We start from the raw sequence: 22,535 nt of genomic DNA on the forward strand, positions 1-22,535 counted from the left end.
CCACTATTTAAAAAAAAACGATTGTGCCTAGTGTCGCTCAATGCTCGAAGCATTGTAAACAAGGTTGATATATGGGAAGAGTGTTTAGTCACGTATAAACCCCCACATCGTAGAACTAACGGAATCATCGCTCCCTCCAGGGGTTCATAATTCAGAAATAGTCCCACCGGGATACCTATTAATTCGTCAAGATCGAGAGGCAAGGGGCGGCGGTGTGGCAATAGTAATTAAATTTGAAATATTTTTTGTACGACTTGATGGAATACCAAATCACGAAAGCATCTGGTGCAAAGTAAATATGTTTGGAACGAGCATTTTGGTTGGCGGAATTTATAGAGAGTCTAAGGCTCCTCTTCAGTATTTAATTGATTTACATGAGTACGTTTTTGCAGAAATTGACGATAGAATTAAACTGATATTGACGGGTGATTCAACTTACCCGGCATCAACTGGATCACGTTAATTAACAAATGAAAAGATAGACGAAGAGAGCTCGGAACAGCTATTGGCAAAGCGCACTCAAATTTGTCTCGACCAATTGGTGCTGGAAACAACCCGCATATCCGGAACAGCGAGTTCTGCTCTAGATCCGCGGTTTGTGAGAGATTGCCTCATATAATTCAAGGTTACGAGTGAAGATGGCATTTCCGACCATAAATTACTAGTCCTTGCTTATCCATTGTGCAATGCTAAAACCCCACAAGCGTGTTACTGTTACGGTAAAAAATTATGAGATGGCCAATGATGTGCGTATCCTTGATTCTCTAAAGACCCAATTCGACCAACTCAACCACATGTGCGACATTCATGAAATGTGGTGCAACTTTAATAAATTGTGAAACGAAGTTCGTTTTTACAGAAAGAAAAGATAAACCGCATAAACCCGTGAATAACGCGAAACATTATACACATGAAACGCCGACTGAAGCGGAGACGTAGAAACAAGCTCGAGGTGCAAAAGCTATCGCGATAATTAACATTACAAATCAACTCGGCTGCGGCAAGGTACAATGCTAATCACACTTGTCTATAACGCGTGAGCTTGCGGCTTTCTCCGGGGAACGCTAGACTGGTGGCATTCCTGGAAACTAAGCTAGTCACGTGGCGCAACATGGAACGGTCCGCTCGTTGGGTGTCCTGCCCCTCGATACTATGCGCAGCCCTGTAAAATCCGGTCAATTGATATGCTTTTTTTGCATAGTAGCAAGCCTTATGCCAGCTTGGTAAGCGATAAAAGTAAAGTGCTTTATGATATATTTTAGTTTTTTGATGACGAGATTGTTGATACGCCTTCATGCTTCAGTTTGTTTATTGTTCGAGCAATGATGTTTGTAAGAAGCGTGCGAGCAGCCTTCCGCGTTCGCCGCCAGCTGATAGAGCGGGCAGGACACCCCTCGAGCTGGCCGTTCCATGTTGCGCCACGTGACTAGCTTAGTTTCCGCGAATGCCACCAGTCTAGCGCTCCACGGAGAAAGCCGCACGCTCGCGCGTTATAGACAAGTGTGATTAGCACTGTACTTCAATATTACCCAACCAAACTTCCTTATACAAGACCCCCAAACATTTTGCGATATCTGTCGAGACCAGAAAGCCATGTTTCACACTTTAAAAATCATGGCGCTATCGCAGTTGACCCAGAAACCATATCTTCAGGCTTCAATCTTTTTTTTTATTTTTCAGTCTGTTTTTTTCTAGTGCCCTCGAAGATAAAAGCGAACTATACTTTGTTTCACCTTACGTTCGAGCGCGGCCGATGTTATGAGCCGAAGGGCCAATAAAAAAGCGAGAAGCAAACGTTATGGCGCGCTCTCGGCATCTAAGCGGAACAGACGCTGTTCGCCGTCTCTCTGTGCGCGCTCGTCCGCCGGCTTTTCCTATCAAGCGAAAAGAGCACGCCATGATGTTGCTCTTTTTCCGCCGTTTGATTGGCCCTTCCGCTCATAACACCGTCCGCGCTCGGAACTAAGGTGAAACGAAGTATAGAAAGCATCGAAGTGCCTGTTATGCCAAACTTGGAGATTACTCAGCCCGAAATCGTATCGTTATTATTGAATCTAAATGTAAAACGTCTGCTGGACCTGATGGAATCTCTGGCACACTTTTAAGGAGATATGCAGAGTGGCTCTAGCACTATGTATTTCTAATTGTTGTCGAGTCACTGCAATCCTCACGGTGACGAAATGAATTTAACAGCGGCTTAAATATCGCGCGCCTGCCAGAGTCATACCAAAGCCTCCTCTATACTCACAAAGGCTGGAAGTTCGATGACGGATCCAGTGGGCTTGAAACCTTAGCCGCGTAACCTCCATCCTACGTCAGCGGGTAATACCACGTAATATCACGAGTAAACAATCCGCCATTCAATTTCGGAATGCATGTCGGGATAATCACCGGGATACTATGCGGATTGGTTTCGTCTAGGGCTGTGGCAAGGGGAAAACACACAGCGATGGCAGAAAATATCATACGATCTTTTTGATCATGGAGAAAGCACTCGAAGAGGCGATCATATTTATGACGACGCGGTGCTTTCTGAGGTGGCTCCACCAGCTCCTTTTGCTTACCTTCCCCTTGGGCTGTATATCAAGGTCAAAATTAATTACTCCTTTCAGTTAGGCATCAAAAATTAGTTTTTATTAATTAGCGCAATCTCTGTAAATCTAGTCCAGGAGCCATAAACCCACATGTTCCACGCATCATAATTTGCACCGATTACGTTTCGCAGAAATTGCTTCCACACGGTGTAGCGGTACAACGCAGGGGGCTTTGTCAAAAGTGATGTGAGAAAAAGAACTAAAAAATAACAACAGAAAATCCGAAGGAGGCAGACGCAAGGTTATGCCTTTAATTGCAGAAGCGCAACCCAGTTGAAAACGAATGACAAAAAATTGAGGTTCGTGTTTGTCCTTTGTCTTCCTTCTTTCACATCTAAACGAATTCTTTTCGTTAGGCATGTTCATTTTATGCCGCTGGCGCCTTTCACGCAATACAGAAAGAACAGATTAGGCAACGACCCTTATGGTTTGTTACCTCTCTGCGCTTAATAAATTTTTACCAGAAATTTTAACTCGGGCGATGGCGATCGCTCTGCGTGCCCCGCCGCTTCGAGGCGGTTGAAAGGAATGTGGAGCTGGCGAACTTGGACGGCTTCCTCGTTACTTGTGACATGGACTCCGTGGTACGGGTATTTTCGCCCGTCCTGCTTCGCACGAAATTTCTGCGGCTAAACAGTGACACTTGCGACTGGTCGTCGGAAAGCTCCGTCGGCCGGGCAGTTGGTCGGCTTGTCAATATCGAGTAACGGCCATTTCGAAGAGCAGACCGTCTCGGGCGAGTCGCTCCAAAAATGCGAGTCCATCGTCCGCTCGTCGATTTGGAGCGTGTCCCACGGAGCGAAATGAACCTTTTTTAGTAACGAGCGTCGTCTGGGGAGTCGACTGCCAGCTACAACTAAAGGGCAGCCCAACATGCCTCCGCCCGTCAGAACAGATTGGCATCGTGCAGTTTTATCGGTTTTCAGTGGTTTTTATACCCTATACTATCGATACTAAAAAACAAAGTGCCAAAATAGACTACACTTGCACGAAGATAGGTGCTGACAATGTTGGTCGTGTGGGATGGTGCTTTGCGAAAATGGTGTCAGCGGGAAGGTATGTCTCAAGAAAGATTGTACACATGCGCAGAAGCATACGTGAAAAAGGTCAATTTTGCCTCTCTTGCGGATTTTGGAAACCGCTCCTGATCGACCAGTGAAAGTCACCATAAGCAATCTCTACCTTGGTTTTCGAACAGCCGGATAGCAAATAGGAGCAGAGACAGACGACGCATTTGAGAGAAGGAAGAGTGCAGGGAAATGGCGCGCCCACGGTCTCAGAACGGGTTGCTACGAGAGTCGCTCGGCCTAGCTCGGTCCAACTCTTAGCGCAATCCCTATCTTTCCCTCGGAAGTGCAAGCTAGGGTGACGACAGAATATCTCCTCCCGTTTGTCCCACACACCATATTTCCAAATCACTCCTTCGTGACTGAGCAAGACTCGGCGTCCTTGAGCGAGGAAGAACCCGTTCATTCCTAAACCGACAGTGCCGCTCTCTGCGCCTGTCATCACCTACCCGCTCTCTCCGCGTGGTTACGGGAGGGAGCGTGATCCCGTGATTAAAAACAGACGTACGATTGATTCACCCAGCGCCTTAGCTTCCACTACACTCCTAGCTTAGGGGTGACATAGTTCATCCCGTGAATCACACACACACAAAAAAGTGGGGTTCCGTGAATCAAGGCTACATGCCAAGGTAAGGCCTGGGACACGGTGGGGACGGTATGCTAAATTTTCAACACCCGCAACCGCGAACTGCAAACGGGGAGGTGCGCCTCGCAATTTATGAGAGTTGTTTCGGCAGAAAAAGCTCTTTTCTCCCTGGAAAAAGAATGGCAAGCTCAACGTGCACATCTCAGGACACCGTCGTGGTGTCAGTTTTTGAGTGGTTTGAGTGCATTTTATTGCTTAGCCGATTGCTTCTATCGGGCAAAGCGCCTTGGCATCTCCCGCCATCCATGCTGCTCCTACTTGAGCAGGCGAGAACGGTGGTTCTAGTACTCGGATCACCAGCAGCGCACTTCATCTTAATGCCAAGTGCGATCTTTAACATGCGGGTTGCCAAGACTGCGGATATTCTGGCGGCAGCGCCTACATACCCGTGATCTTTTTTTGTCTGAGCATGCATGTGACCACTAGCTTAAACAGACCGAAGACACGACGGACCGCCTTCTCTTCTTTGTGAACGACAAGAGGACCTCTTGACCACCGGGGGGAGGCACGTGTTCTTGCTACGCAATGTACGTCTTGTCATGATCCGATGAGTTCTGACCATGTCGAACTCTCTGCCAGGAATCTCCGACGAGTCTGGCGTGTGAATGCCCGTTCACACTCTTGCAACCGGGTACGACCGAGAGAGACGAGACCTGTTGAAACCTTTTAAAATTTCTTAGGACGTGATAACACACAGGCACTCTGGCTCCATCTATGCGGTGACCCTGGAACTGCTTTTCACAAGAGCGAAGGTTTTGCGGGATTTCCGAGGTCAAATGTGCGTAATACCTATAAGAAAGGCTCGTTTATAACGTTGGCAACAGTTTTTCGACCCAAGAAAGAATAGATAATGTCCATGATAGATAGAAAACATGCCGGGCCGCCAAGTTTACACTACTACCCAATAGATGGTGCCAGTGTGTCATTTTGTAGTCAGAGATATTAAGAGGTTTCCAGGCACCCTGTTCTAAGAGGTCGCAAGTGTGTGAACGTGCCTTCGTTCACAGCGCTCGGCACTAAATGCCCTGAAAGCACCATTTGTAAGTCCATTTTATTTTTAAGGCCCGTTCACACACTTGCGACTTCTTAAGACTCGTTCACACACTTGCAACCGACTAGAACCAGCTGAGACAAACCGATTTTTAAGCCTCTTGCGACGTCTTAGGATCGGATGCGCTGCTGCGGAGCTGGTCTTAAAGGGCAACTCCGCTCGATTTCGGAAATTTTGAGATAGTGGGTGATATAAACGTGAAAAGTACTTCAAAACGGGTCCATATCACATGAGCGAATGACATTTTAGCGAACAGCGACATTTGAGCGAATCGACGTTTTAGCGAATAACGGGGGCGCGCGTTAACCCATCCACCGCGCTGCGCTTTACGCCGCTTCGCGGCGACAGTCTGCGGCGGCTTATTTCAAAAATGTGAACCCATTTGGCCCACCCGAAAACGCCGCTTGGCGGCGTCCGACTATTCGCTAAAGTGTCATTCGGTGAAACGTGGGCGTTCACTAAAACGTCATTCGATCAAGTGAGTGCCCCACCTTCAAAACAACCCTAGACCCTTTGTCTCATTAAAAGCAAAATATTTTTCGTGCTATCTTGTTATTTACCATAATCGCAAACCGAAACTGAAACTTCGGCACAGCCGGGCAACATTGTACACTCAGCGTCAGTTGCATACGCACCCACGTGGAATACAAGGGATCACGCGATCCACCTGCGGTTACCCAGAAAAGACGCGGATACGAGGGGAAAGACGAGGAGGGAGGAGGGAGGGCGGGCCTAGGCGCGGCGGCGAACAAGCATCGCAAGCCGCGACGAAGCAGGCTATGTAGGTGGCAACCCAGGCGGCAACCCAGGCGGCTAGCCTGTTGGCACCGGTTCGCACGTATGTCAGGGAAACTCATCCCGCACAACTCTCTCTTCCTCTTCTTGTTTCTTCTGTTCTCGTTCATTTTTTTTTTGTCGGTCTCGCCTCTTTGCTTGCTCAGACGTGGAGCGCGTCCGAAGCGCCGCCTAGTGAACTCTCCCTAAAAAAAAAAAAAAAATGCAAAAAAAAAAAAAAAAATTGCGTATGCAACAGACGCCAGCCACAACGGAAATACAACGTTGGCTTCGCCGCACGTCGACCGCTAAATTAGCTGATTTTGGCGACTTCGCGCATCTCAGTCTTTTCGGCCGGTTTAGTGAATTTTTAGGTAGTATTACCTTATAATATTTGACATTCCGTCTCCCTAGATGATACTAAAGAGAGTCGCAGTGTTTGCTAACAACCGAGAATGAAGCGCAGTTTCCCTTTAACACATCGCAAAAGGCTTAAAAACCGGTCTCGTCTGAACGGGTTCTACTCCGCTAAAAGTGTGTGAACGAGCCTTTATAACCGTGTGCCTTAACACCTCTTATCATTCTTTTTGACGAGAGAACACACTGGCACTCTGTCGCCATCTATTTGGTGACCCTGGAACTGAATTTCACTGGAGCGAAGAATTTAAGATGTTTGTGAGGTTAAACGTTCGTAGTACTTAAAAGAAATGGTCGTTTATAACATTGAAAAAAGTTTTTTCAGCCAAAAAATAAAGAAATATGCGCAATATAAATAGTAAATATACGAGACCGCCAAGTGTTCCACTGCTATTCAATAGGTGGCGCCGGTGTGTCCACTCGTCGTAAGACATTTTATGACTTTTCGGGGCACTCGGTCGAAAGCAGTCGCAAGTGTGTAAACGGGCCTTAGTAGACCGTGAGAGACCTTCTGATGGGTTATTTTTTGTTTAATTTCAGTCGTCCTGTTAAAATGAGGCTGTCTTCTAGGCGGGAGATGTGTGCTGTAGTAAAGTCCTCCCGGTGTGTCCAAAGTTGAATAGCAGAAGAAGCGTTGAGTAGTCGTCATCGGCCGAGGTTCGGTTTGTTGGGCGGGAGGAAAGTATCAGTTATGTCACCATTTTATGTGAATATATTTGCCAGTAAGTGTCTTTGCTCGACAAGTTTTTGTTTTATGTTTGTGACTCTCTAGAAAACAGTTCACGTCCGCTAACAATTGTAACTCTTCCTTCAAACCAGTAACCTCGGGAGTCCCACAGGGTAGCGTACTAGGTCCACTACTGTTTCTAGTCTACATTAATGACTTGTCATCCTGTGTCTCATCCCGAATTAGAATTTTTGCTGATGATTGTGTAATTTACCGAATAATTTCCTCTGTCAATGACCAGAAAGCTTTGCAAACTGATCTAAATGCTATTAATGAATGGTGCTCTTCCTGTCTAATGACCCTAAATTGCTCTAAAACAAAGTCTATGTCTTTTACTAATCACGTACCCCGGATTCCTACCTCCTATGTGTTAAATAATAATATTGTTGACCTCGTCTCCGCTTATAAATACCTTGGAATTCATTTGCAACCTGATCTGTCATGGCACTACCATATAAAGCTCACCCTGGCGGCTGCTAACCGCTCTTTCGGATTTCTCAAGCGTAACCTTAAACAGGCTCCTCCTAACATACGCAAACTTGCCTTTTCCACACTAATACGTCCGAAATTAGAATATGCATCAGCCATTTGGGATCCCGAACATGCTTACATCATAAACGACATTGAATCACTGCAAAATCGTGCCGCTCGCTTCATATTTTCAGATTATTCACGTCATTTCAGCGTCACAGCACTAAAACGCCGAGCAAGGCTACCCGAACTACTCCATCGTCGCAAACTTTCACGCCTATCTCTTTTCCATAAACTTTACTACCACGCGTCGCTTCACGGTGATTTCTTCGAGCCACCTGCCGTTATTTTTCCACGCCGCGATCACCCCTACAAAGCTAAACGCGTAACCTGTAAGTCATCTGCTTTTTCCCGGTCATTCATTCCACGTACCACAATCGATTGGAATAATCCACCATCGCACATTGCCTCAGAAAAAGACACCACGAAGTTTCAAGAACAAATTCAAAATACTGATGCCATCTTACTTTTGCTGTTTCACATTCTTGTTTCCTCTTTTCGGGAAAGTGCAGAGCAAATGTGTACTATTTTGTTTTTACCTTGTCTCAGCTTTATTGCAGTGTGATGAGTGACTCTATGTTTTTTATTCGTTTTTGAGTGTATCCTTTATTTTCTTTTTTATTATTAAGTGTATTGATTGTTTTCTAGTATTCTCATATGCTGTTCACTGTGCACTAGTTCCTATTGGAACGATTTATGTACCCCTCCCCCTATGTAATACCCTCTCACGAGGGCCTTTAGGGGTAATATGAATAAATAAATAAATAAATAAATTTGTTTTAAAATTTTGATTGAGTCAAGTGTCATGTTCGGTTCAAAGGACATGTTCCTTTCGTTTAACAGGTTATTTATTAGACTGTTAATTTTGTAATACATTTGACACTGGCGTGCTGAAGAGGGAGGCTACTGGGTTGATTTATTACTTCTAAGTAGTATGGGAGAAATATGGTTTATTTATAACTTCTAAGCAATGTGGAAGAAATATTTGTGGCAACTTCAATGGTCAGATTGTAATTATCATGTTGCAAATAGTAGGGCTGAGCAATTGGTGGATTAGCCTACCTACTATTTGAATAGTTTGTTTTATTCACCATCAATATTTTAATATTTATCGGTTGATTTCTGAGTAAGTACAAGTTGGGTGAACGAAACAACAATAAACTCATGGGCCGGCTTGCTAGAAACAGCGTCTCAGATGACTGGCGGAAAGAAAGCACTGCCAAAGCTAGCGCTCGGGTTGAGCGGGTCTCAAACTGCGTTTCGACTCTCAAAACTCTTCCGCGCACCAAACTTTGCAGTGCTTTCTTTCTCCCAGTCACAGGTGAGACGTTGTTACTGAATTCTGAAAACAGGCTCCCACTATGATCGCCATCTTGGTCTATAAAATGAGCGTTTTTTCCTTGACCACTCCGTTCTTGGTGAGCCGATCTAAATTCGCTGGTGGCAGGTAGATTGATGGAAACGTTTCTTGTATACCGAGATTTTGGTATCCAAACACAAACACCGCGGCGAAACAAGCGTACATCTTCGTACCATCACCACATGCTGTGTCGGTGCATGGAGGCATTGAAAGAGACGTCTACTCTATTCAAAGATGCAAGAAGAACAATGTAATTGTAAGAGATCCACGGAGAGGGGCATGATTGATAGATTGATTGCGTACATAGTGCCAAAGACGCTTCCCGTACGATGATCCTCTATGGTAGTCTTGGCGCGACTGGTTTAAAACGACCCCTTGAAAGCTTTGAAGATTTGAATGGACCGAAATGACGATTTCCATGGAAACATAGACAGATTAACCAACCGCCTTGCGAGGTCTTGGTCGTCCCTATGTTAGTATCCATTTGTGTCCGGCTAGCAGGTAGGGAAGGCAATGGCTCTACTTCCCAAGATCCAGTGACTTTAGGGCCGGTTTTTTAGAATCAATTTTACTTAAGCTGTGAAAGAAAGCCTGCCAAGCCTAGGGCGCGTGAGCGCTTGAGGATCGGCTTCACGTGCCATTTCGCTCGTGCAGTGGGTTCTGCAGTGCTTTTTCTTCTACAGTCTCAGCTAAGAGCATAGCCTCCTACGTACTGACAAAGCCCGGCAGATCGCCACGAGAAGTGGCCGCCGATAAGAAAAAGGTGGAGCGGCAGACAATGGATGAAAGGAGAGCCACGTAACTGGCGCCCCGCTGCGGCGAGACGCCGAAACACACTTCTCCCGAGTGAACAAGTATGTTTCGGGTCCTTGCCGCTAAAAAAGCTGTGCGCTGACGTCCAGGTTCCCCGAGAAATGGCTCTTTGATGCTCTGTGCCACCAGATCCTCGCGCTCCAAATCTGCGACCGGGCACTCTATGGTTTCGTTGTGGAACTGCCAGGCTTTGAGAGTGTAGAGGAGACTATGCTAGGAGGCTTATTCTAGCAAGCCGGCCCAGATCTGCATATCTATTTATTTAAGAAGGCAGTGCTGTTGCCTACTATAATACTCAAGTTTATTATATAAAAAATAACAAAACTATTTGCTGGAAAAGAACGTTTCATTAGTTCTAGTTCCATCGGGGGAGCGCCATTATGGAAAAGTAAATGTAAAAAAAACTCGGTAGGCCTTTTTGATATTTTATACTTCAAGAGAAAATGAACCAATTATTTAGTTAGTTAATTAAGGGGCGCCAAATAATGAAGTTATTTTTGTTATTTTGATATTTATTACTGACAAGCGTAAGCGAGAACTGACAGTGACTAAAGATAGAAGGTGAATACATGTTTTAAATTACAGTGGTATGAGATGGCCTAGTGCCAAGTGGTAGAGATGCGGCCTCTGAATTCCTTCACATGAATTCAGGCCCCGCTTCTGTCTCTTTGAGAACCATGTGACCTGGGCTGGCTTGCTCGAAGCAGAGTCTCAGTTGAGACGACTCAAAGAAAGCGCTGCCAAGGCTAGCGCTCGAGCTTAAACCGAGTCTCAGACGCTCGCGCGCCCGAGCCTTGGCAGCGGTTTCTTTGAGCCGTCTCAACTGAGACTCTGCTTCGAGCAAGCCGGCCCAGCCCCCTGCATGGAATCCCATCAAGTTCTTGCTCGGTTCATAGCATGCAGTGATGGATCCTGGCACTCATTTTAGAGCGCAGCTCTTCGGTGCCTGTTTCCGTGCTTCACGGCGTCGCCGTCGACATCGGCGTCGGAGTAACCGCGCTAAATTTAGCGGGAAAATTGACTTCACGTTGCCTTATTACCAATCAAATTCCCCAGTAAATTTAGTGGGGAACATCAGTTCCTACGCTAGATTTAGCGGACAATGCTTTAATAGTAATTCTGAATAAAATATATTGACGGTAGAATTTGCATTACACTATTCTATATTTAGCTGCATGTAAAATTGACAGTGAATGTGGCTTGTTCACTGTAGCTTTATTTTTAGATGTATTTATAGCCTTGTACTGAACACAATAAATACATCTAAAAAGAAATATGTATCTTCGGTTTAATGCGCTCCAAAATGGCTGCAGAAAATAGAACACTCCTCAGTTGAAATAGAATACGGAAATCGAAATAGCCAGAGAATAAGGTTAGGAGCCAATACTGGATAGCCAATGATTTTACTTGGATGCCAATATCGGTTGTAAGACCCACAATCAACAGTTGTCCAATGATGGCTTAGACATTGGATAAATTGTGGCCCAACGTTGGCGTAAATGTTGATTAAAAGTCGGTCCAACGATGGCATGAATGATGGTCCAATGTTAGTTTAAAGATTGGTTGAATCGTTGTCCATTATTGGCATAAGTGAATGATCCAACATTGGATCTGGTTCCGCTTTTTAGAAGACCAACGTTAGGTCAGTATTGGAGCCAATTTTTGACAGTGCTGGGTCGATGTTGGTCCAACAATGGTGTGCAGCTTGGTGTGCCAGCACAAGTTATTCAACAAGAATGTTAACGTTGAAAGAAAATATGAGGGTTAAGTCCACTTTTATACCGATGGTGCCCGACATCATCATTTGCGGCTGTGACGTTCAATCTGATGGCTTTATTAAAGTGGAACATGTCTCGCGAGCGTTTTAGACCGCAGCTCTTAGGCACCCGTTTCCGTGGAAAGCGGCGTCGGCGTCGCCGTCTCCGTAGTTCACGCCGTAGCTGTCGGCGTAAACGCTCCGCTAAATGTAGTGGGAAATTGAATTGGTGTTAAGGTCACGTGACGTCAATTTTCCCGCCCAAATCTATCAGAAAACCATATTTTTTCATGGGTGCCCTATGAAAAAACCAACTTTGCAGTTAGCCTTTAAGTTGGTTTTTTAAACCAACTTAAAGGCTAACTGCAAAGAAAAAAAAATTTTTAAGCAGCCTAATTGGGTCAAGCATGTCAAAAAACAATTTTCCACGAAAAAAAAAATTACTGCAATATTTATTGCGTGAGACCGATTTTAGTTTGCCTCTATTTCGTCCGTTTTGAATCGCGCGCCACGAAGTTGGTATTCCGTGACGTTGAATACCAATCGGCTGCTATACGTCTCATTGGCTAAGAGTTTGATTGACAGCTTAGATCTTGGTTGTTAAACCTTTGTTATATGTTGCAATTTTCTTTTGAAAGGCATATTTTTACGTTTAAAGAGTAACCCATGTGATGAGAGTTATTAACCTTTACAAAATGTTTACAAGACGGGCACTTCCGTTTGGATTCATACCAAAACAAACAAAAGCTTCGCCATTCTTTCATGGCCGCCGAAGTCTCTGCTCCCGCCTGTCTCGCCTACTTCGACTAATCATTTCGCCGAAATGATAAGTGTTTCGTGCTGACCCAGGTGCTTGAGTGAGACTTTTTGAAGTGAAGTAGTGTGTGTTTAGCAGCTGTCGCAGGTGTTAGTGATAGGAAGCGACGCGAAGTTTTGACTTTCATAGCGCGGTTCTTTCGTTTTCCTTTTTGCTGGCTTAGCGGGCTTTTTTGTTTGTTTGTTTGTTTGCTTGCGCGTGCAAATACCGACTTTTCGGAGATGTCAGATGAGTGATCCCGACAGCGAGCCTTCCAGCAGCCATTTCGCCCCGAAAGGAATGCTATTGGCTGGAGGCAATCGGGCGTTCGCGTAGCGACAAACGTGTCCAGTTACGTTATCGTCATATCGCTCTGGAGGCCGTCGAGATTCGCCCCGTGTGCACCTAACGTCCGCGACTAGACACAACATAAAAAAGCACTATGTTCACTACGTAAAAAGTGGTCTCAGTTCATGCATCTGTAGGCAGCTACGAAACTGTGCCCAAATTTATTCACACCGCACGATGCAACACGCCGCTGTGCAAACGCAGTGCAACACAAAACATAAAAACGGCAGATTTAGGACCACAATTCGGAGTCCATTGTTCAATTAAAATGACGTAATTTTGTTGAAAACGGCCGCAGCTTTTTACTCACGGTATGCGTCGGGAAACTTCCACATTTTGAAACAGAACGAGGCAGATTTACTTTTAAAAACTCTCGCTGCGTCCTCCCGGACCAGTTTGACTGGGTCCGCTGACGACGACGGGACTGTTGAACGTCAACCCCACAACAACCAATTTGCGCTCCGTGTTAGCACCGCGGGGGTCGAAAGAGCGGGAGTTTCAAATGTGGAGAGGTTCTGACTCCGACTAAATTACATCCTGTGGCGTAAATATTGATAAAAAGATATTTTTTTCGCAGAACATTTCTTTTGTGACATGCTTGTCCCAATTAGGCTGTTTAAAAATACTTTTTTTTCTTTCCAGTTACTCTTTAAGCTGGTTCCGACTTCATGCTGGGTCATTGCCTCAGCATGCCCAGCTTGGCATGCTGGTCATGGTGGTTGAACGGGTTTCAGCTTCAAGCTGGGTTATTGCCCCAGCATGCCCAGTTTGACATGGAGGTCAGGCTGGTTAGACTGGTCATGCTGGTGGACTTCCCAACCAGTTTAACCTTTTTAAATAATACGCAGGATAACCAAGCAAAGCTCTTCAGAAAACCCAACTCGGCATCCAATTTATTATTTTCGTACTTGCGGCCGCCTCACATGAACTCCGATGCTACATATCCTCGGCGCTGACACAGTACTAACCGATGCACAGACAGCGGTTCTCGGTGCAAAGCCAACAATGTTAATAAAGCCAGATTGCTTATCTTTCAACATGAAAAATACTAGACACACGCCAAAAACTGGCAATACCAAAAGAAAATACTACACAGATTCGTGGTCGTCAGAGGCGAGGAAATCCGTGTGGCTTGGATGCCAATGGCGATTCTTCTCGGCACCACCGTCGTTCACGAGCACACACACGCTCGAAGACACAAAGCGACGCCTCAGTCGGGACGTCCGACATCTTCCCGCACTGAACGGACGGCCACTCGCTGTCTCATAAAAACCCGCTTCGCTTGCACCGTCGTTCAAGTAGTCTCCAAACAACGCGCACACACTCGTCCCTTCGAAAATCTCCCCAAGATAGCCAAACGCGTCTCAAATTCTCCGTTCCTATCACTCTCTCTCTTTTCTCGCACACAAAGGTAGCTTGCAGCGCGCCTGACGCGCCCATTCGTCTGCCAAAAACGACAGGACAAAGAACGGGACGTGGCCTCACTCCAGCCTAAGCCGACCTTGGCGTGCGCGCTCCCAGCATGACCAGCTTGACCACCACGATTATTAGTTCGACCAGATTCACCAGCTTGTATCCCAGCATGACCAGCTTGTCTCCCAGCTTGGCCACATAGGCTCCATGGAAAGCCAGTTTGACCAGTTAGGACCAGACTGGATCCCAGCTACACCAGATTGAATCTAAAACCAGATTCTAGTTAGACCATGCCGGTTTTTACTTAAACCAGACTGAGCAGCTGAAATTCTAGCTTGGCCCGGTTAAACCAGCTTGATTGCCAGTTGAACCAGTTTGACTACCACGTTAACCAGATTGACCAGCCTAGTTACAAGCTTGGCCAGTTTGACTTTTATGCTGGTTTTTTCAATACGGTGACTTGACACGAAGTCATGTGACGTCATTTCCCCCTCTAAATTTAGCAGGTAAACTGAATTGTTGTGGACGTCACGCGGCGTCACTTTTTCAGTCAAATTTAGCGCGGAAACTGGGAGAAGGGGAGAATATATGGTGGAGGATTAGGGGAGGATACGCAGGAGGAAGACGGGAGTTTACGGAAGAGGAGGAGAGGAGGGTGCGGAGGAGAGGAAGGAAGGTGGAAGAAAGGAGAAAATGAGGTGCAAGAGGAAAGGAGGAGGGTGAGGGGGAGGGGAGAAGATGGAGAGGAGGGGAGGAGCATGTGGAGGAAAAAAGGGAGCAGGAGGAAAAGAAGAGGAGGAGCGTAGGAGGAGGGCCAAAGGAGGAGGGGAGGAGGAGAAGGAGACCGTACGCGAGAGGAGGACAGGCATAACCTCTCTTTCGTGTTGTCCCCTCCTCCAATTCAAGAGCTGCGCTCAAGTTTCGCATTATAGAGATTTGTAGACGTCTTCATTTTTGTTTACAGCTGAACTTTATGCTGTCTCCATGGCTATGAACTACATCTTGCAAGAAAAAATAAAGATGGCTATTTTATTTTTGAATCTCAGAGTGCTACCTGTGCGATAACCTCTTTGAAAGCTTCTAAAAATTTGCTTGTACATTTACAGTGTAAGCTTAACAGCGCTTCATATGGAGGAAATATTATAAGATTTTGTTGGCTGCCGAGTTACGGGAGATTACAAGACAACTAGGAGGCTGACAGGCTTGCTACATCTTTGAGTGACCTTCCTCAATCTCACGCAGGCTTACCCTACCAGGACATTAAGCACTTAGTCAAGTCATCACTCTTTCGGTCATGGCAGACGGAATGGGAAGTGGAGTGCAATAATATGCTCCTCAACACCGTACCCGTCCTCGGATTCTGGGAGAGCTCTTCGTTCAAGCCTACATTTTATAAAGTGTTTATATGTCGGCTTGAAATTTGCCACTCTAATGTCACCCCTAAGTAACTGCTGTGCGCGAACGATTCACTAGTTTGTGATCGCTGTGGAAACGTACGTAGAATTCTGCATATCGTGTGACTCTGTTCAAATCTTTAAACATAACGTCGTGTTCATATTCCGAAATTATTTCCGTACAATATCCAATTTCACCCTGCTCGCTTACTGGGAAGCCATCAGCATGTCCCCTTTGAAAGAGTTCTGTATTTTATTACTAGCGCTTGCCTCATGTACCAGATTTAGGTTTACCTGTCTTAAAGTTGATGCACTGCAGCATTGCGACCATAGTAGCTTGCCTTGTTCAGTTCGGCACAGCATGACCTGCGTTTCTTTTGAGTCATAAGGCCTGCAAACACTGTGGCAATCTTTATGCAGTTCCACAACTCCGGCCTTAGTGACTGTTCTACTATGCAAGCCGCTTGCACCGGGTTACACCACCTGCATCCCACCAGCCCGGTAGCAGTGTCACTGTAGCCAGCAAAGCAGCCTTTCCTTCTACCGCTGCTGCAATGTTCCAAGTGTCGAGATCCTGGACAGGTACGGTAGGGAACCAGAACAGCATGCTATCGTCGTGGCAGAAAGCGCGGGGCGTGTCGTGTCTTGCCCACACGGGATAAAGGCAGGACACTGCTCTGGAAATCGCGATTGACCACTGCATTGCAGGGTATGACCGTAGCACAGCTGCTGCTCAACAAATGTCATGTCATCACACAACACACAAGCGAGTGATACTCGTTCGTCATATCTTGCTGCAACTTGAGAGGCAGTGAGCCCCAATGGTCTAAGTACCGAGACATGACTAAAATGACCCTCAAAATACTTTATACTATTTCAAATGGCATTACACGTCCGTAGGAGCCTCTTGGAGGACCTTCTGTGTGTGGAAGAGAAATACATCAACGCTGACGCTGCAACCACGTGGCGTTATTTTGAAACTCTTCACCAGCCTTGACGACAGTTCGCTTCTCATGCTCGACGTCTCCTCCTCTGATGTGCCGGACTTCACCAAAACGATTGGAACAAGCACGGCTGCACGAAATATCAACCGCGGTTATAAAGCACTTCACCGCTATAAATACTGCAATAATAATCGTTCTTCCTTCCATCATATAAACAGCACTATAGATGCCTATGCTCCGTAGTGAGGACTTCCTTCTGACCCATTACCCTCCTTCGAGAGGGATTAATACCAGACCCTGTCGGGTGCGTCCTCTTTTCCCAAATTAAAACTGTAAACGTTTTTTACGTTCACCAGGTATCGGAAGTATTGCAATCAACTTTTTCAACATCGGACCCAGTGTAATAGTAATAAGTACGAACTATATAGGCTGTGCACCTGTAACGGTAAAGCATTTTACATCATTTAGTCAATAGGGAATATCCTCCCTCTTTAAGATTCTTATCTTCACAGGAATTCCTTAGACTATCTTACACGCTTTAAGACAGTCGCTTTGTTATTCGATCTGTATTCATAGCAAGTTAATTCCGCATGGAAATAACTTGTATTGCGATACATTAAGCTTGGTCAGGTTGTAATATTATTCTATTTTTACCTAAATCAAATTTAACGCATACTGGGTGCCTTCTGGTACAAAAGAGGTCGTTCCACATATCTATGTATTAATGTAACAGAAACCCGGAGTTAAAAACAGAGAGAGTATGTTTTCTACACAACACGTTTCATCCTATATACATTCTTAGTCCCGCAGCATTTGACAAAAGAAAATAAATGTACTGGGATTAGCTGTGTTCCGCTCTCTTTGATGCTCATAAGGAAACTGAGTGTCTAACATGTACCATAGTCGGCAAATTTTTAATTGTTCCTACTCTCAGAAAGGTCAAGCACTCGATACACTGGAAAAGTATAAAGCTACTGTTTTTTTTGTTTTTTTTAATGCGAGATTTATTGTACTTTCTTGATACCAGGAAAGCTTATAATTGAAACTTGATATTAAAATGTTTGTCATTAAACACTTAGTTATCTGAAATAAGTTAATCACCAAATTATACCGAACTTTACTGACTTTCCAAAAGAGGCCCTTGGGCAGACACCAATACCATGTTAACCTCTTTGCGTTATTTGTACTTTTCGCTCGAATGATTTGACCAGCGTTTGGAAAGACGCCCTGTGCTATCGCGGTCAATATGAGCTAAACGTCTGCTCCGCGAGGCGCAGGGTACTATCAGAGCAGCCTATCTTATATGTCTGCCAACTGTGATGCACGTTGAGGCCAAGACAATTCCCCTCCAACTCCCGGGGGGTCAGACTGCCCTTCCGTGTCGTCTGGGAGTAAGTGGAGGCGACATCCCTTATACCTCTGTCAGAGAGGCAACTTAAAGGACCTTCATGCCAAAGGACCTTTACTATAAATGTGTATAGTATAAGTGCCACACAGACAGCAACTGAAATGGCGTTCAGCGTAAAGGTCCTTTTCGTGAACCGGAGTTCTCGCAACTCCCTTACGGCTGCTAAAGGCGTATTCTCGTCAACAGCGCTCTTCACTGGAGAATCAGATTGAAGTAAAAGATCGTACTGATATCTAAATTAAGTTTTCCTATTTTAATATTGAAAAAGAGCGTGTTGCACGTATATTTTGTACAGACCTGTCGCTACTAATAGTTTTCTATGTTCACGGCCCCAGCTATCTTGTAGGCCTCGTCGTCCCGCTGCTCGCTTGCTCGCATCGTCCGCTTGGGCACTTCGATATTCCTCCTCGCGATTTCGCTTCCAACCATAGTTATCTAGCTAAAATTTCTCTACCTCATATTTTATCATTCATTGACGGTGTCTTGCTAACTGTACTGTCTATATTTAATATTTTTGTGCATATATATTTCTGTTTCTCACTCTTGCGTCGTGCGATCTGTCGAACGACGGAGGAGCGTCCACGAGTAGGAAGGGGTCACCGCGCATCCATTGGAGCGTTGAGGCGACCAGGGCCCTGACAGGACTTTGGGAGGATCGGCAGGAGCACCTCCGACCCGTGCAATGAAACTCAAGCTTGAGCACGACGCCGAACGGAAGAGGGCAAAACGTAGAAGCCCGGAAGGGAGCGGGAGCACTGAGCAACGTTATGACGGAGTGAGCGGGCGACTAAAAAATAAATTTGCTGAGGCTTGAAGTCGACTTTATTGTAATAACTTGGCTGAACTCGTAATTTTTTTTAAATACTTTGTTTGCTTAAGAAAAACTTGAAAGATTATTTATATCGCAAACTAATGTTTTTCTTGCGTCAACGTGATTTATGCGTTTCAACGAGCTACGATATTCACTCGCTGTAAACATGGTCTAAATTACGTTTACTTGCGCTGTCCGGCATGGCAGAACTTGAAGGTCGTTTGAAAATCCTAAAGGCCTTTGACGTAAAGGTTCTTTTTGGCGCCCGTCTGACAGAGGTATTAGTCTAATTAAACCCGTAATCTCCATGCGTCACACAGCATAAATATATCGTCAACTTTTTCCAAACAATATAAGTAGACCCCTTGTTTATGATCACGCAAGGAGCAGTTCAGAGTAGAGTGGGTTAAACACAGATGTCTCTCTGCATTTCAGACACTGATTAAAAAATCGAAACATTTGAGAGTGCCTATAGACCTGCGTCAGACGTCTGATCAATAAAGATTATTGGAAAAGGGCAATAATATTGATAACGTCGGTGGCGACGGTGATTTTTGTTATTCACGCCTACTAGGACGAAGATCGACCTTGCTATGTGCCACACCAAAGGCGTTCATGAGCTACACGACACAAGGAGAAAAGCTAGCTCGTCGTACCTATATTGGTGAACTATTTTTCAATTGGAGCGGGAAATTCGAGAAATCCGGGCGATCCAAACGTCCATCCGGTCAGTTTTGCCAGATTTGTAAATTGGTGTCGAAGAAAACACGCTACAGAGAAGTGCAGAGTCGCGCAGCGAGCGTCGAAGCGGAGTTGTCTTACCCTGAATGTGCAGCCCAGTTTGTATGAAAATGCGACAAACGGCTTTGATAGTACCGCGCGCCATGGTGAGCGGCGTTTTAGCTACTATACGCCAAGATCTAATTCCAGCAAATATTTTGGAATTCGATAAGCACAGTTGCATTATTTAAAGCTTTAATCTGAATCTATGCGAAATGAAAAAATTCAGAACTACAAAACTCAAACATAAGTGAGCAATCAACCTCTAAAAAAATACTCACATTTGTTTAAGATGCCACGGCCATCGAGAAAAATCCATCCCAACCCTTGAGAGCTCTTGAAAGCTTCAAATTTCCCAAATTCGAATCTTGCCAATTTGACAAGTTTCAATGCTTCAGACTTTGGAAATTCCAGCGTTAGCGAATTATGAGCGTTTAAAAAATTGGACAAGTGTTAGTGGCTTCTCTATTTGTGATTGCCACAAATCTTCGCGTTTGTCGAAAAAAACGTTTATTCGCTAAGGCCCCATTATAAGTTGTATTTCGCGTAATCCACATCGGTATGTCTTCTAACGATACATACAATTACCAATATAAACAGTTCAACTGACGTAACACAGCGCAGCACTGAATGTCCTGTGTGTACATTTTTCTTCAGTTTTCCAATAAAAGCTCATACAACTTACCCAGAACATCTGCAAGGCTGTGGTAGAAGGCTTCTGTCGAGTAAACCTCGCATGCGAGGGTGGTCATTCCTGCGTCGGCAATCAGTTTCCGAAGAGAATTTTCAAGATCGCTCAGGCTTGGCGACGGATCGCGATGCCAGATGTCTGGAAATAGGTCTTTGGGGTCCTGCCCTGGAAAAAAAAAGAAATACACATGTAGCTTAATTCACACTCACGGGAACACCATTCAATATTGAAACTTTGGTTCAAAATGGTTCCACGTAAAATAAAAATATAGAACGCGCTCACTAGAAACATTTGTATGGAGACATACGTAAAATTATTATAGGTGCTCTATGTGTACCTTTCGTAGTTCATGCCTAGTTTGCGAGTTCTAGATGTTTTCAAGCAGAATTCCATACTCACACAAAGGATGCCTTCCCAGCGTTCCATTCTGGCCATCTCTAGCCATACGTCGTACAGATGAAATGGAGCTGAAAAAAGAAGTACACACTCTCCTTCATCGTTCAAAAGCCTAGCGATGTTCCTGAAAGCCGCCTTCTGGTTTCTGGTCCACATCAGACAGAAGGAGTAAATCCGGTCAAACTTTCCGTGTTCATCCAGAAATATGGAAATATCTGGCGTGGTTACGTCAAGGACCTCGAAGTTGATACGCGAATGTCCGTGATTTCTTCTCGCGTAGCTAATCATGGATGATAACACGTCAACTGCTACAATCTTGCTGCACGAATGATGCCTCGGCGGTAGCACATCCCTTGTAAAGTCCCCCGTCCCGCAGCCAACGTCAAGGCTCTGATCACACTGGTTAGCAAGTTTTCGAAAGGTTGTCTTCGTCAATGCGGCGAGGTTTTCCTGTCTCATCCAATCAATGCATCGCACATAAGCGTCTGGATAAATATTTGCTATCATGGCAATTCATTCAGACTCTGGTCTAGCTTCTAAGTTCTCTTTCGCTTTCTACGATTCTCCCGTTCAATTCTACCACATGTTGCACGTAAAATATGTCACAAGCGTTCTGGATTCCAAAGTGCCTTTTAAACGTTTTACCACGGCGTTGATTCCAACAACAAACTTCAGACACTATCATAAGGAATTTGCTCAGTGGCTAGAATGCAGATGACATCTCCTTATCCTGCTGAAGATAAAGGTACGCCTAGTATGAGGTGTATCGGCCACTTGAATAGAAAAATAACCGTGTTTCCGGGGGTAATGCAACTTCGAATACCCGTCGTCTGGCGCGCGTTGGGTTCAGCGACCTCGCTTTGTTGAGAGATATCTTTTGTAGGTAGGGGAATGTGTGGCCCGTGAGCCACTATCATTATTCTCACTAATACCCCTCACGCATTGACTCACATCTTTACAATTGCAAGCGTGTCTTCAAAATTTCACCGTCTTCACAAGATATCTTCTTTGAAAAAAACTAATGTAGTGCCCTAAAATGACCACGTGGGCTAGTTGCTTTATGTTTAACTCGAAAAGAGCCTCAAATATACGTAATTTTTCAAACAATCTATACACAAGGGCACCTATCACAATAAATGGCAAGATTGCCCGATGGGGAGCTCCTGACAGGGCACGCTCACGTGCCCTATCATTTATACAACTTCCGCTTTGCCCAACGTAGACTCTTCCACAAGTCCTGAACATTTCGTAGACAAATGACGTTCCACAATTAACGTACGGCGCTGCGTGCTTCTTAGCACACGCCTTTGTTTTGCTGTTGTTGTTTTTTTGTACTTTTTATTGTTTATTCTTGAGCACAGGCTCAACCATTTAGACGGGACAGAGAACACCACAGGCACTTTATAGTGTGCGGCAACTCTCCTGAGGTTGTGGGACAGCCTATGGACGTATGGGATTACCACGGGCCTTGTCATTTTTTCCTCTGGGCGGCTGGTTCTTCCCCGCGCTTTTCTCTAAACCTTAAAAAAAAGGGTTTTTCCAACTGTTTCAAAGAAATCTGTTAGACAGCCCGCTATTTTAAAACGGCCCACTCGATCAAAGAAGCAATCGCCCATAGTTTGTTTGCACGACTTATCTAGGAAAGCTCTCATGAACGACGACGCAATGCCTTGTTTCACAAATCGGAATTGCAGACGAAAAAGGCACAACCCCATTCTTCGAACGTGGCTGGTACTTCCAGCGTACAGGATTCTTTTTGAAGTGTCAGTTTAAATCTAAGAACTGCGACCTTTTAGACGCCATGGTTTAGTGGGTGAA

At 45.1% G+C, this 22,535-nt stretch overlaps 1 protein-coding gene across 2 annotated transcripts; it reads right to left on the reverse strand.

Moving 5' to 3' along the window:
- Nucleotides 1-16,096: 16,096 nt before the first annotated feature.
- On the reverse strand, nucleotides 16,097-21,301 carry LOC115310998 (juvenile hormone acid O-methyltransferase-like). Of its 2 annotated transcripts, XM_040212694.1 has the most exons (3): nucleotides 20,721-21,301; nucleotides 20,316-20,481; nucleotides 17,880-18,016 (listed from the first exon to the last, which is right to left on the reverse strand). In XM_040212694.1, exons 1-3 carry the CDS (start codon nucleotides 21,222-21,224, stop codon nucleotides 17,931-17,933), a joined length of 756 nt encoding a protein of 251 aa, XP_040068628.1. In that variant the 5' UTR covers nucleotides 21,225-21,301; the 3' UTR covers nucleotides 17,880-17,930. The 2 variants fall into 2 exon arrangements, 1 of the variants encoding a protein (XP_040068628.1); XR_005715797.1 differs by lacking the exons at nucleotides 17,880-18,016; nucleotides 20,721-21,301 and adding an exon at nucleotides 16,097-16,261 and having other exon boundaries at nucleotides 20,316-20,378.
- Nucleotides 21,302-22,535: the final 1,234 nt, after the last annotated feature.

The sequence above is a fragment of the Ixodes scapularis genome, unplaced genomic scaffold (assembly GCF_016920785.2).
Source record: "Ixodes scapularis isolate PalLabHiFi unplaced genomic scaffold, ASM1692078v2 PGA_scaffold5__190_contigs__length_132052651, whole genome shotgun sequence".
NCBI lineage: Eukaryota > Metazoa > Arthropoda > Arachnida > Ixodida > Ixodidae > Ixodes > Ixodes scapularis.